Genomic DNA, 14,837 nt, shown 5'->3' with positions numbered 1-14,837 from the left:
TCTGCCAACACAGGAGATGTAAGAGATGCAGGTTCAATCCCCGGGCCCCCTGGAGGAGGGCATGGCAACCCACTCCAGTATTCTTGCCTGGAGAATCCCATGGGCAGAGGAGTCTGGTGGCTACAGTTCATCAGGTTGCAAAGAGTTGGACAGGACTGAAGCAACTTAACATTGATGCACATGCAGTAGAAATGTGAGTCACATATGTAATATTTAAAATTTCTAGTAACTATATTTTAAAAAGATAACAGACTGGCAGAATTTATTTTAATAACATATCATTTTAATTCACTATCTCCAAATAATATCTACATGTCACTTGTGTAAAAATTACAGGAGATACTTTTATACTCTGTCTTGGTACTAAATCTTAGCTGTCCTGTATTTTACACTCAGTGCATCTCATTTGGACTAGCCACATTTCAAGTGCTCAACAGTCACATGTGGCTACTCTGTTGGGACAGCAGACACTAATTAGCAAGGCCAATAAAAATTAGTTAAGATCTATGCAGTACTTTATGATTTCCACAACCCTTTTGATACATAAGTCCCGTGTAAGTCTGAGTAGGTGGCTGTTTAACATCTCCATTTCATAGAGGAAAAGAATCAGCAATTCTGTGTACTTTGCTCGAGGTCATCCACTAGCAAATGGTGAACTCAACTCTTATCTTCAAACCTTTCTTGTGCTTCCTTTTCTAACAAGAAATACAAAGGGAAACTTTAATATTATCATATACATAGATCCAAAGGCTCATTGTACCAAGGCATGAAAAGGAACAGTTCTTTTAAAATCTATCTACAATTTCCTCTTCAAAAATCCTGCCAGTTTAATCTCACCAGAATATTTTACTTCCATTATCCTAAAAATGTGTGCTTTGGATAAACACTTTCCAGGTCTGAAGTACTATGGATGTAAATGATACAGGTGGGCTTAAAAAAAATCCTACCTGTCTCTCAGATACTCTCTATGATGTAGGGGTCTACTTTTAATTACTCTTAGGGGTTAAACTGAAGTGTTTCAGAGTCCCAGATAGGTAAGAAGTGAAAAGACTCCTCTTTTCTAGTTTTTTTTTTTTTTTGACTGTTTAATGGATTTATTTTTTCCATTTATTTTTATTAGTTGGAGGCTAATTACTTTACATGGTAGTAAAGTAGTGGTTTGTAGTGGTTTTTGCCATACATTGACATGAATCAGCCATGGATTTACATGTATTCCTCATCCTGAACCCCCCTCCCACCTCCCTCTCCATCCCATCCCTCTGGGTCTTCCCAGTGCACCAGCCCGGAGCACTTGTCTCATGCATCCAACCTGGGCTGGTGATCTGTTTCACCCTTGATAATATACATGTTTCGATGCTGTTCTCTCTAAACATCTTTTCTAGTTTAAAAAGCACATATGCCCCAAATGTTCAAAGCATAAACAGATCCAGTTGGCTGTCAGGGGAAGAGGCGCCTAGTGCTGGGTTTCTTTTATAAGATCGGCAGGCATGTCCGGGAGATGGGGGTGGGGAATTTGGGATAGGTTAGCTTGAGAATTGCCCTGCGAAGTCCCTCTCCCTAGACTGATGTTCCTGAAGAGATGTCAATGGCAGCTGACTGCCCTCCTAGCCCAGGTTGCTGCCCAGAACCGCCTGGAGATGCCCACGGAGGCGCGCAGGTGCCCCGGCTTGACTCCCAGACCGGACTAGTATTGTCCCCCTTCCGACATCCCTTTCCCTGTCCCCATCCCTATAAAGAATGAGAGCTCAGTGGTGGCTGGAAGGTAACAAAAGGCTTATAAAACCTGTCAACAACAAATAATCAGTCGATCTAAGAAAGAAATGGAAAATTTTATTCGAGCCAAATTTGCCGATTATAACTCAAGAAGAGCATCTCAGAAAGCTCTAAGAATTGTTTCACCTGTTAGAAGTTTAAGCACAGGGATTTACCTGGTGGCCCAGTGGCAAAGACTCCATGCTCTCAGTTCAGGAGTCCTGGGTTCGATCCCTGGTCAGGGAACTAGTTCCCACATGCCGCAGTTAAGACCCGGCAGAGGCAAATAAATAAATAAATGTTTAAAAGGAAAAAAAAAAAAAAAAGAAGTCGAAGCACAGTAATACAAATTTTTTGAAAGACAGCTGTACATTAAATATTATTGACAGTTTACAGAATCCAGATCTAAGTGCCATGTGACCCTCTATCAAGAATGAGTGTTATCTTTAAGTCGTCGTCTTACTGATGCCAGAATTTTGCTCTTTATGGTTAAGCAGGTATTTCTGCCGAAAGGGAGGTTCACAGAGGCTTGGTCCATGCCTAACGCAGATACGCAATGCACAATAGGTGGGGGAAGAGGAGGCCAAAGGGCAGATAAAACCTTGAGTTTACATTTTTCTTGCCAAAAAAAAATACGAGTTTTATTTTACAAACCAAATCTGCTAGTTTGCCTGGCATACTACAGCCTCCAAATAGCCTCCACAAAGAACCCAACTTTCTCTGTAAGACAGTAAAAACTGAACGCTCCCTTCTCGGCTTACAAGGACAACCTGGAGAGCTTTCTCGGTTTCCAGCCCGCTTCTAGTTACTCTTCGTTACGAATATTCACACAAGCGAAGTGTAAAGTGTGCGTGGGTACTCATGGGCGCATGGTGTGACTCTGCCATCGCCGGGCTTGTGTTGGGTTGACCAGTGCGATAATTCTTTAAGACCTCCAGGGATCCCCGGTCCCATATCGCGAGGCTCTGCCCGCGACCTGCGTCACGGTCTGTTTCACCTGCAGTCTACGTGGCGCCCAAGCTTTGCGCATGCGCGAGGCGGAGCTGCCACCAACTTCCGGGCAGAGAGGGGCGAGCGAGGCAGTGATGGGTCTGGCCTGAACGCCCCGGGCTTTCGGGCTCCTCCACTTGGGATCCCGTATCCGTCTCCAGAAGCAGGGCCCAGGAGGTGGGGAGGAGGCCTGCAGGAGCCGCCGCGGACTGCACTTACCCAGCCGGGCGCACCAGCCAGACGGGCCGCTCCGGGGCTGGGGGCGGGCCGCGGCGCCACGCCCCACGCACGCGCACGGGGAGTCAGCTGGACCGCACCGGTGTTCACGTGACGCGGGGCGGTGCCCTGCGGACTGGAGGGAGGGAAGCGCAGCCGGGAGGGAAGCGAGCGGCGGGATCCGCGGTGGCGGTAGCAGCAGCATGGTTACGCTGTACGGGGGCGTAGAGGGGTGAGTGCGGTCCGGAGCGGGGAGGCCGGGAGGGGCGTCCTGGGCCACTCTCTGGCACCACGAGAGGGGGTGAAAGGAAGGCCGTAGCCGGGCCGGCAGGCTGGTGACCTCCCGCCTCAGTGAGGGTTCGGCCACCTGGGCTTTGGGGCCTTGAGGAGGAGTGTGTGCAGGCGCAGCGGTGCCCTTGGGTGCGCGGTCGTGTACTTTGCAGGCACTGTTTGCCACGGCCACGCCCCGGGGTCCCTCCTTTGTGTTTTGTGGCGGAAACACGCCCCTTTCTCCCACGAAAGACCCACTCCATCGGAGTTCTGCTGGAGCAGCTCTTTTTTTCTTTTTCCCCATTCCTGCTCCCGAGAGTTTTGCAGAACAGGTGTCAGGTGTGAAGTTGCTGGACTGGGGGTGGGGAGCGGGAGTGTGGTGGAATCCGGAACAGTGAGCTTTGCCAGAAGGTATCTGGGATTTAAGGGACATCACAGGTGGCGCAGTAGTGAATCCGCTTGCTGCTGCAGAAGACGCATTGGATCCCTGAGTTGGGAAGATCCCCTGAAGGAGGAAATGGCAGTCCACTCCAGAATTCTTGCTTGGAGAATCCCATGGACAGAGGAGCCTGGTGGGCTACAGTCCCTAGGGTTGCAACGAGTCAGAAGCGACTGAGCGCGGGGACACACAGACAGACACACGACCTAAAACTGGGGTGGTGGGAGTGCTAGCCTGTCCTGATGTCTGAAACCCCTCCATTTTTTTTTTTTTTTTAAGCTTCTCCGTTCTTACTGGCACTTAAGGCTCCTCACCCTAGATCCAGCCCTCTTGTTCTTGCATATTTCCTGCTGGGAAGCTTGTCTGCCAGACTTTTTGTAATAACTTTTTTCCTCCGTATCACCATGGGCAAGACTCTTGCCCTATCTGGGCTTCAGTTACCACATGTGTGAAGTGAGAAGAGCGATGAACAGAATGATCGCCAAAGTTCCCTGCCAGTGACAACATTCTATGAATCTGGGTGTGTCAGATCAGAGTAGAGAGTGGCTTTTGTCTGAGCTAGAGCATTTTTTAATCTGAGCTTGGACGACGACTACAGCAGTCACATCTCACTGCAGACGCATACATGGACCCCAGAGTCTTTTCTTTCACATGCATGGTTAATGATCGGTCTCTCCTGCCCTGTATCTATTGCAGTTTTTTTAACTAAGTACAGAAGTTTGTGTTCATCCTGGTCATATTCATGTGTAACATATAAACTTTTTTTCCAGTTTGTTCTTTGGGGACAGTGTGCCACCTCATGCATTAACTACCCCTTGAAACTTCTTGTCATCTTTGAGTTTGATAAGCAGGTCTTCAGTGTCCTCTTCTGATAGTCCTAAAAGTACTGATCAATAAAGAAACATACATCACACCACCACAGACCTCCTTCCAAACTACCATGTCCCAGCATTTGACCATTTAGTTGCTTAAGCAGGTATTAACTCTCCCTCCCATCTGGTCAGTGTCTCTCACAAGGGTGTCTTAAAGACCTTGGCAGCTGAAGCTGCTAAAGGCAACTTGTAGCTATTGTGAGAGAAGTAGAGACATGCAGTTCCTTTTATCTACCTGTGCCAGGTGTGAGGGTAAATAAATGATCCAGAGCTTGACCCCATGGAACTTAGAGTCTAGTGAGAGGCAGACAGGAAAACAGCTTAACACACTTTTAATACAGAGGAGTCCGGGGTGAGTGGGGTGGGGAACAGTGACACGGCTGAACTAATGGTGCTGTGGTGGCTGGCCACACATCAGAGGTTTCAAGGGCAAAGGGTCTTGGAGGATAAGTAGGATGCCTCCTAGGGAAGCTGAATGGGAACTGCATTTCGGAAGTCCAAGAGAATAGCAATCACCCAGCCACAGAGGAAGGTTTGGGAGTGGTAACTGGGTTTGCTAAAACTATCTCCCTCGCACTGGGCTCTGCCTGTGACAAGGACTGCACAGGTTTAGCTGTATCTGCAGGTTTTTGAGTTAAGACTGAGTGCCCCCTTGTGTTCTGTAGGGGAGGAACACGATCCAAGGTCCTTTTACTCTCAGAGGATGGGAAGATCCTGGCAGAAGCGGATGGACTCAGCACAAACCACTGGGTAAAGGCCACACTGAGGGGACGAGTAGGCTTGATTGTGGTTTTTTTTTTTTTTAAATATATATTTATTTATTTATTTGACTGCATGAGGTCTTAGTTACAGCACATGGGATCTTGTTCCCTGACCAGGGTATGAACCCGGGCCCCCTGCACTGGAAGCACAGAGTCTTAGCCACTGAACCACCAGGGAAGTCCCTTGATTGTGGTTTTATCCTCTGTAACTCCTGTTAAGGTGGTGGCTGGGGGCTCACTTAGCAGCCTTTGGGGCAACACAGGTCATGCACGCCTTTGTAACTCCTCCTTCCCTTGATTGGGGCCAGCTGATCGGGACAGACAAGTGCGTGGAGAGGATCAACGAGATGGTGAACAGGGCCAAACGGAAAGCAGGGGTGGATCCTCTGGTTCCTCTCCGAAGCTTGGTGAGTCTGGGTCAGTGCTTGGGAATTAGGTCACAGCAACGCTGAGACAGTGAGTTTGAACTGGAGGAGCCTGGTGACTGCAGAGGGAAAGACACATACATTCTTGTGGCTGCGTTGTCACCTACAAGCCACAGGATTGGAAGAGCAGAGGGATTTGGAGAGCCTTGAGGCCTTGGTTTGAATCCCAGCTTTGTCACTCAACATCTGGGTGACCCTCGGCACGTCACTTATCTTGTCTAAGCCTCAGTTTCCTCATTTGGGAATGCAGATAACAGTAGCTACCTCAGTTGCTGGGAAAGTAAAATGACATGATACATCCCAAAGTGGTTCGCACAGAGCCTGATGCATGAGCGCTGGTTAAATGTTAGCTAGTATTCCTGGCTCAGAGCTTACTCTCAGGTCACTGAAGTTCTGGCTTCTCCCTGGACGTGTTTGTGAGATGTCCTGCAGGCATGGCCAAACCCCATGCATTCCAAACCAAGCTCCTCTCTCCTCCGCTTGCTCCTCTGCCTGGTTTTTCTAAGGGCACTGTGTCCTTCCCAGCTCCAAACCTGGCAGTGTCGACTCCCTTGTCTTGTCCATGCTCCGTCCCGGTTCTTGCAGCCTCAGCCTTCTGCTGAGGCTCTGTGGGGTGGAAGGAGGACTGGGCTGCATGAACAGGGAAGGCCCAGCTGTAGAAGGCAGGGGCAGTCATCAGGAGGGGAGGGGGTTGAGAAAGGAGCTGGGTCTGGGCCTCTGCTTGCTCGCTCACCTCCCGCGTGGCCTAGGGCCTATCCCTGAGCGGTGGGGATCAGGAGGATGCGGTGAGAATGCTGATGGAGGAGCTGAGGGACCGATTTCCCTACCTGAGTGAAAGCTACTTAATCACCACCGATGCCGCCGGCTCCATCGCCACAGCTACGCCGGATGGTGAGGAGGTGGAGGGAGGGGTGAGGTTGAGAACCGGTTTTCTTGGGGAAGCCCCTCAGGTTTAGCTGGCAGAACTTGACTTGCAAATGTCTGGGGAGCAGCCTCCACCATGGCCCCCACTCCTTTCATTAGCAGAAGCTTGCTAGAGCAAGGACTAGACAGAGGAGGGAGGGCAAGAAGGGTGTCTTCATAGGAAGTGAGAAAGGAGTCAAACACGGGAGTCCACTGCAGAGGAGGATTGGGCTGTGCAGTGATGAAGCTGGCTGGGGGCAGCGACCAGTGTTGAAAAGACACTGGGAGGAGCTCTGTATTGGGAATGTAAAAGCTATGGGCATCATGAGATGGCCTGTTTTGCCAGCTGTACCATCTTGGAGAAGTTACGGAACTCTCTGAATTTAAATTTCCTCATCTGAAAAATGGGGATGATTGTCTTCTTGAGGTGGTTTAGGGTCTTGAATGAGTAGCACCGTGTGAACGGGGTCTCACACAACCCCTGGCACACGGCAGGGACTTGGTAAAGCAGGTAGTCACTTGAAGGCTGGCTGGGCAAGGAGACGCAGACTCGGGTTCCTCTTTGGAGAAGGGCTCTATGTGACTGGAGTTCTTTTGAGACCCAGGCCCTCCACCTTCAGGCAGGAAACTAGCTTGGCTGGGTTTTCTTTACAAAGCTGGGTGGTGATCCCTTGGCTTGGGGCTGGTTTCTGTCCTTTCTTTCCTCAGTCGGAAGCTGGGAGCTCTGTGCAGAGCCTCGGCCACACTGAGCCTCCTGTGCCCTTTCCAGGTGGGATCGTGCTCATCTCTGGGACGGGCTCCAACTGCAGGCTCATCAACCCCGACGGCTCTGAGAGCGGCTGTGGCGGCTGGGGCCACATGATGGGAGATGAGGGCTCAGGTGAGCTCACGCCGACTGGGCCTGTCCCAGGGTCCTGGACCTTCCCTCCCTGCAGCTCTCCATCTTCCTCTCCCCTCAGCCTGAAGACCCCTCGGGACTCTTGGGGGGACAGCACCTGAATCTGAGCTCAGGGTAATGACTAAGAGATCGTAGAGATGCAGTTGCTGGGTGAGTGGCAGGCCCTGCTCTTCAGCAGTAACTTGCACCCTGGACTCAGATTCATGCCTCAGCGTCACAGCTGTTGCTTACCTCTGTTGACCTTTGGAGGGAACTGACACTATGAAGGTTAAGGTCATGGATGTCAGGAGCTGCATGCTAGTCTGCTAGTGGGAAAAGGGTATAGAAACTCCTCCCACCATCACTTCTTTATAGGTAGCAGGTGTAACGTTTTCATGAAGGCCGTTATGGTCTGGTTCCTGGCAGTGATGACAGTGGTTTGAGGGGCAGCTGGCTGACCCAGCCTTTATTTGGGGATGGGAGCGGAAGTGACACAGCTTCACTTGTTCTGTCTCCTCCTCCAGCTTTCCCTTATGTGGATCAGGTACAGTTTAATTAAAGGACCCCAGACTGGGAATCGGGGCACCTAATTCTCTGTAATACCCAACCCCGTCTAGGTCTGAGTTTCCTTCCCTGTGAATTTGGGGAGATTGCCCTATCTTCTTAGTCCTCTCTGCTCTCTGCAGCCTACTGGATTGCACACCAAGCAGTGAAAATAGTGTTTGACTCCATCGACAACCTAGAGGCGGCTCCTCATGACATTGGCTATGTCAAACAGGCCATGTTCAACTATTTCCAGGTACTTGCACCCAGTAAACATGCCCGTGTGGATAGGACAGCGGGAGACTGAGCAGGAGTGGGTTCGGGAGAGGGACTGGGTGGGCCAGGGGAAGTCAGGGTGAATTGTGGGTCAGAGCTGGAGGATGGAGAAGTTGTCAGTGGGGACAGGATTCAGAATGAGGTGGGTGCTGCTTTCCCCGAGTGTCAGGCATGAGAAGTGGGGCCAAACTAGACTTCATCCTTGGGTAGCTAGACTCTGCGGGGAGGTGAAGGCAGATGCCATTTTAGGCTGGAAGGAGAGGTGCAGGGTGAGATTGGGAGCCAGTGCACACAGACCCAGGGGCAGCAGATTCGGTCTTCCCAGGTACGCTGGACTGTGAGCCACCTCTGGCCTGTATGGTCAGGGAGGAGAGCGGTTAAAGAGGTGGGCAGGGAGAGCTCTTGGGAAGGTGCAGCCTCCCACCCAGGGCGGCAGGGATTGACTGTCCTAGTCTGGGCTGTGCTCATTTGCAGTGGGTTAGGAAACAGCTGCCTTTAGCTACACTAGAGGTGGACGTGGGGAGGAGAGAAGGGAAATCAGTTTATTTGATAGGCATCTCTCTGGCTGAGGGCCCTGTGAGCAAGCAGGGGTCTCACCTGACTCAGCAGATTGGTTCTGAACTCCACTAATATGTCTGCTCCTCCCTCTCTTATCCTTTAGCCATTAAGTTGTTAGAAAGATTAACTGACAGGGTGTGTGACATGCTTAACACGCTCAAATTTTTGTGCCTCCCCCCCCCCCACTTCATTTTAGTAATGTTGTCTAGGGAGTCCCTCGTTCTTTGGGACCTTCAGAGGCGTCACAGGTGTATAAGTTTGTTGTGGTAGAAGATGGACCTGTGGTGAAATAAACGTGTGGGGAAAACAAATCAGTTTCTTTCCGATCTACTCTGTGACATTTAAGGGAGAGGTGCGGTGAGCAGTCGTCCTTAGCACCTGAGGAAACTGTAGAGCACGCTTTGGTGAGACCAGACTGCTCGGCGTTGTGTTCCAGCGACCCCTAAAGAGCAGTAGATGCCATGCTGGGGAAAACAGAGAACTTTTCTCAAACGACGCATCTTAAATCCTTGTACTCTCTCAGGCTTAAACAAATATTACTCCAGCTTTTCTAACAGCAGAGACGGCAGGAAGGCCACCTGGGTGGGCAGACTGGGAATTTCCCTTTGCCTCTGCTGACTGTCTTGTGCCCTCTCTCTGTCTCCCAGGTGCCAGATCGGCTAGGAATCCTCACCCACCTGTATAGGGACTTCGATAAATGCAGGTTTGCTGGGTTTTGCCGGAAAGTTGCAGAAGGTACTGGAGATGGGGCAGGGTTTTATCTAATTTTGTTCTGCAAAGACCTTCCTAATAGGAGGATGGAGTAGGATTCAGATGGGGATTGGAAGTCAGTTTCCCTTTGACCAAGTGACCTTAGTTTTCTGCTACCATGGGCCTTGGTACTGGTAGGCCATAGGGTGGAAGCAGAAGGATGCTCAGGTTGTGTGGACAGGTGTTTCATGTTGCCTGTTTCTCTTCTTGACAGCTATCAGGGCCCGTGCAGGCTGTATGTCTATATCTGAGACATTCATGAAGCAGTTATCCTTTGGGCGAATCTATAACTTTCTTTTTTAACTGGTGATACCCAGAGGACGAGGGGATCACAGAGAGGTTAGGCACATTTGGTTAAATACCAGGAGAAGTTGAGCGAGGTCTCGTGTGTCTGCACATTGCTTTTTCTCCACTGTACAGGCCATACTCCTTTAATTTCGATTCCTGCAGCCTCAGGGCATTTTAGGGCCCCCTTAGATCCTGCTGGCCTGAGGCCCTTTCAGAGCAGAGCCAGGAAGGGACTGGGCTGACCAACAGCAGACTGTTGGAGGTGGGTGGCGGGCCCTGGCAGCAGTACCAGCTATGCTCAACTTCTGGCTTCCCAGAGCTGAGAGACCCTCAGAGACAGACTGAGTGACTCAGTGAAGTTAGAGACAGACCAGGCACCAGGGGGGCTCCTTTCTTGAGTGCCTGGAGTGAGCCCCCTCTGTGCAGGACACTGTTCTAGGGTGGAAGTTCCTAGTGGGGGGTGGGGGAGTGAGGACGAGAGGCCCCCCCAGAGGATGGCTTACCCACCCGTCAGCAGGCGAGCCTCGACTCTGGCTGAGCCCTTGGCTGGCCATGGTACTCCTCCAGGGCTGCCCAGCAGCAGAGAAGGAGAACAAGACGGCAGCTCCCTCGGTCCTCACCCGCTCCATTTCCTCCTCCCTGCCCAGGTGCTCAGCAGGGAGACCCCCTTTCCCGTTACATCTTCAGGAAGGCCGGGGAGATGCTGGGCAGACACGTTGTGGCAGTGTTGCCAGAGATTGACCCGGTGAGTTGAGCGGGAAACAAGAGGTTGGGAAGCTGCTGACCCACATCCAGCTCTTTCCTGTTAGGATGAGGTTGTCCCTTCAAACTCTTCGTAAACTGGATACAGCTCTAAAGTAACTGAGGATATGAAGAAAATTCTGTGGGAAGTCTGTAACCAAAACAGGGTTTGGTTCAGTGCCTGCCCTTCGAGGCCGGTCCTGTGGTGTTTGTATATATAACAGATTGGTTGACTGTCATGTCATGCTGTTGAGTCTGGTTCAGTCCTGCTTTTATCCCTTCCCCTCCCTTCTCTTTCCTTGCTCTCTGTTGCTCTTTAACCCATTGTTCCTTTTCCTTCTTTCCTTTGCCTTTTTAAATCTATTTTCCTCCCTTTTTTCTTTTTCCTTGAGTCCACCTTCTGGCTCTTGGCTAGAGGGAGAATGTCTAGGGTAGGTTGGGTTGGTCCTAAGAAACTGCCCCCTCTGGCATCAGCGAGGCTTGGTCGCCCCCAATTTCCATTTCTGCTTTCTGCCAGGTCTTATTCCAGGGAGAGATGGGCCTTCCCATCCTGTGTGTGGGCTCTGTGTGGAAGAGCTGGGAGCTGCTGAAGGAAGGTGAGCATAGGCTGGGGGGCCCTGTGGGGATGGACAAGGGCGAGGGATGGGGCTGGAAGGCGGGTGGCCTGGGCAAACTGCCTGCCTCAGGGAGGACTTGGGACCTGGGCCCCGAGGCCTGGACAGGCTACTGATGTCTCAGGCCAAGACCCTCAGCCTTCACGCTTCCAGGGAGCCTTTTTTCACTGTCCCATCCAGCTTCCTTAAACTCTTAAAAAGAGTTCTTTTACAAAGGATTTACTAAATAAGCCCCACCTTTTAAAAATTAAAGACAGATCTAACTTGAAGTTGGAGCTTCTGGCCAGCATGTCGTGACAGCCCAGTCATCATAATCCTACCTAGAAGGACAGAAGTGTGCCTTCTGCTACCTCGCAGCTTGTGTAGGTGGCTCTGTGGTTTTCATGACACTGCAGTAGCTCTAGGACCCGACGGAACCCCCAGGCAGCAGGGGGGCCGCGGGCTCCAGGATCCCACAGCCATCTCTGGGCTCCCACTACCGGCTGCACCATCTGTGAGGGGTTTGGCAGGTGGCTCCCCCACAGGAGGCCTCCGAGCCTGGGCCTCTTCTCTCCCTCCCTCCGTCCCCACCTTTTTCCTGGTCTCTTATCTCTGTCCTCTGCATTCTTTGCTCCAGGTTTCCTTTTGGCACTGACCCAAGGCAGAGAAATCCAGGCTCAGAACTCCTTCTCAGGCTTCACCCTGTTGAAGCTTCGACACTCCTCCGCCCTGGGCGCAGCCAGCCTTGGGGCCAGGCACATCGGACACCTCCTCCCCATGGACTACAATGCCAATGCCATTGCCTTCTACTCCTATACCTTCTCCTAGGGCACCGGCCCTGGCTTTATCCTCTCTAAGCAAGCCCAGTGGGCATTGGGTGCTGGAAGGCAGGAGGCTTTTTCTCTCTTTTTTTTTTTTTGGTAAAAAACACATATAAAAGAAAATAAATGCACTTTAACCACTCCCCAGCTGGATGGTTATCAAGCACATTTGCTGTGTACATCCTCAGCTTACTTGCCAGCAGGTATCCCAGAGGGCTCTGAAATGGTTTTAGCTCGGGGTGTAAAGCCCCCTGCTCAGGTGCTTGACCTGTGGTCTGCAGTCTGCTCCCCACGCGGTTAGATAATCCATCTGTGTGCTGCCCCCGCCCCTCATGCTAGAAACTCATATGTTGATCTCAATTTTCTCCTGTCAATCTGGGTAAAAATCCCTTCCTGACCATGTTTAGTGGAACAAAGTGTTCTCCATGGGGAACATCACCAAGAATAACTTGAGACATATCATAGCCTGTCTTGATAGTTCCTGTAGGATTTAGGGGACAGGAGACAGTTCTAATCTGGGATAATTGTTACCTCGCTGGATTTGGTACTTAAAGGAAAACAGCAGTTTGTAGTTCTTCTGCTTGAAGGAGTTCTGAAGAGGTTGCGAGAATGGCTGAGCTCCAGGAAGGCCAACTAGACGCAGCTAGGGCGACAGCTGGCCTGGCTCCCATTACGGGGATGACACTTCCTGTTTGTCATGTGGCACCGGGAATGAGCCGCCGAGGAGCAGACATGATTTCCTGTCCTCTGGATACTGCAGTTTGATTGATAAAAACAAGCCCAGAGATTCCTGTTCTGTCCATGCTGCGCAGAGAAGACTGAAGACAGAATCTTGAGCTAGAGTGGCTGCCTCTCTGGGTGTCTAGATCGTAAGCTGTTAGCAGGCACGGATCATGTCGTAGACATCAGTTCTCAAACTTCTGTGCATCAGTTATTGATGAGCTTGTTTTAAACTTAGATTTTTCCCCCTTTCATAAGCTGATTTAGTGGGTCAAGGATGAGGTGACATGGTGTTTTCATTTCTACTAAATACTTCGGGTAATTTCTGCTGCGGAGGTCCTGGATCTGCCCTTGAGGGAGCTCTACCCAGTAACTTTGGCGTTCTTATTAGGCTTATTTCCCAAGTCAGATGACACTGTTAACTTCACTGTCTAGAGCAGAACCGTGGTGGCTTCAGTCCCATCAGCCTAGCTCAACACAGTAAGAACTCAAGCCAACTCCCTTCTAGAGGGACAGTCAGCTCTCTAAGTACGGTTCAGACCACTGGGGTCAGCTCCGTCAGCCTCCAGTGCATCCTCTGCCAACAAGCGTGCGGAGTTGGGGACACAAGCAAAGTGCCTTTACTCCATCTCAGTAACACAACTGATGAGCCACGAACTTTGGAGACATCTTCACATGATTACAGGACCAGGGTCTAACAGTATTTTGGATTTAGAATCTGAAACTATTGGTGAAGAATTTAAATAAGACATATTTATGTTCTTCAGGGAACAGCCATCACTTCATACCGTTGTCAGGGCTCCACTATTCCAGTTGACCAGTGGAGGTCTTAGGAGCACAGCGAGGAGCACAACTTGATTGACTTTAGTGCCAACTCATGAGTGCTCACTAAATGCTAGTTGAGAAAATGAAGGCAACACTCAAGTGTACAAGGTCAGATGTGTTCCTGTCTCCTTTGGCCAAAGGAGATGTGATGGGGTAGCTTATTCTCCGGTCAGGCTCTGTAACACAGACGTTGAGTACAGAAGGTCATAAGTGATTTTTAATGAGATTCTCCTTTAAATTTATAATATCCTTCCCTAATAAGATAGGATAAATGAATCGAATTCCATACTGCCAAGCCACTCGGAATGCATGTATTCACCTGAGCTCAACAGCCAAGCAAGACAGCTGGGAACAAAAACTGCACTTGAAGAGGCCAGCATTGCCTCACTCTACCTGCATTACCTCATGGACAGCATGCTCTCATCTGCACCACCCAGTCGGCAAACAGTTACTGAAATGTCTGCCAACTGTGATGAGTGCTCTGAAGGCTTTTAATATAGATTAAAAATGAATGATACCCTTATACTAACAAAGTTTGGTGAAAATATGGGCTGTACTGTTTACAGTATCTGTACTTTATTATACTTAGTTTAATGAAAATTTTGAATGAAAGTTCTAAACGATACACATCTTAAACGCTGGGAAGCGTTCAGGCCCTGTATAGAATCAGTATCTCAAAAAGCTATAAACAGGCAAGTCAGCTCAGATTTTTAGAAACCTGATTGTAAGAAGGAGGCAAAGAAAGGCACTCAAAACCCATCAGCTAGGGTCTGAACTCCTGATCTTTCTACCATATAAAATAAAGCCTCTCAGGGCCTCAATGGGAGGTTCAAGGGAGGTAAACAGTAACAAACTAACCTCCACAAGAGCAGGAATGATGCCTGCTTATTACCCTCAGCAGCCCTGGTACCTAGAACAACGCCAGGTACCTAGCAGGCTCTCAGACTTGTTCAGTAGTTGCAAGGTAAATACAGAATCCCTTTAATTGTTTTCTAGAGAGGAGTAAGTTTTGCCCAGGAACAGGAAAAATAACACCTATCCCTCAAGCTCAAGGATTTCCTGTTACCACCTCTGTTCAAAGGTACTCACATTATTGCCAATATTACTACCATGTATTAAGTGCTGATCATATGCCAGGCTGTCTTTGAAATTAAATGTGGTCAAATTTTCACAACAGCCCCAGAAAGAAGGTGTTAATACCTTGACAGATAAACAGG

The 14,837-nt window shown here is 50.0% G+C and overlaps 1 protein-coding gene across 2 annotated transcripts; it reads left to right on the top strand.

Annotated features, from left to right (window-relative positions):
- The first annotated feature begins 2,805 nt into the window (after nt 1–2,805).
- Nucleotides 2,806–12,222, top strand: NAGK (N-acetylglucosamine kinase). 2 transcript variants are annotated; one of them, XM_043468232.1, is made up of 10 exons: nt 2,806–3,190; nt 5,205–5,289; nt 5,609–5,707; nt 6,475–6,616; nt 7,398–7,508; nt 8,192–8,304; nt 9,530–9,617; nt 10,568–10,665; nt 11,179–11,257; nt 11,892–12,222. In XM_043468232.1, the coding sequence occupies exons 1-10, from the start codon at nt 3,162–3,164 to the stop codon at nt 12,080–12,082; spliced, it is 1,035 nt and encodes a 344-aa protein (XP_043324167.1). In that variant the 5' UTR covers nt 2,806–3,161; the 3' UTR covers nt 12,083–12,222. The 2 variants fall into 2 exon arrangements, with proteins under 2 accessions (XP_043324167.1, XP_043324168.1); XM_043468233.1 differs by lacking the exon at nt 2,806–3,190 and having other exon boundaries at nt 5,215–5,328; nt 5,494–5,707.
- The last annotated feature ends 2,615 nt before the right edge of the window (nt 12,223–14,837 follow it).

The sequence above is a fragment of the Cervus canadensis genome, chromosome 5 (assembly GCF_019320065.1).
Source record: "Cervus canadensis isolate Bull #8, Minnesota chromosome 5, ASM1932006v1, whole genome shotgun sequence".
In the NCBI taxonomy this organism is placed as follows: domain Eukaryota; kingdom Metazoa; phylum Chordata; class Mammalia; order Artiodactyla; family Cervidae; genus Cervus; species Cervus canadensis.
This window is presented reverse-complemented; position numbering and strand designations above follow the sequence as displayed.

Bases quoted from the DNA above. Each gene is read 5' to 3' on its own strand.
- NAGK (XM_043468232.1), top strand. From the start codon at position 3,162: ATGGTTACGCTGTACGGGGGCGTAGAGGG. The intron at 8,305-9,529 runs GTACTTGCACCC...TCTGTCTCCCAG, and splicing joins CCATGTTCAACTATTTCCAG to GTGCCAGATCGGCTAGGAAT. The intron at 11,258-11,891 runs GTGAGCATAGGC...TCTTTGCTCCAG, and splicing joins CTGGGAGCTGCTGAAGGAAG to GTTTCCTTTTGGCACTGACC.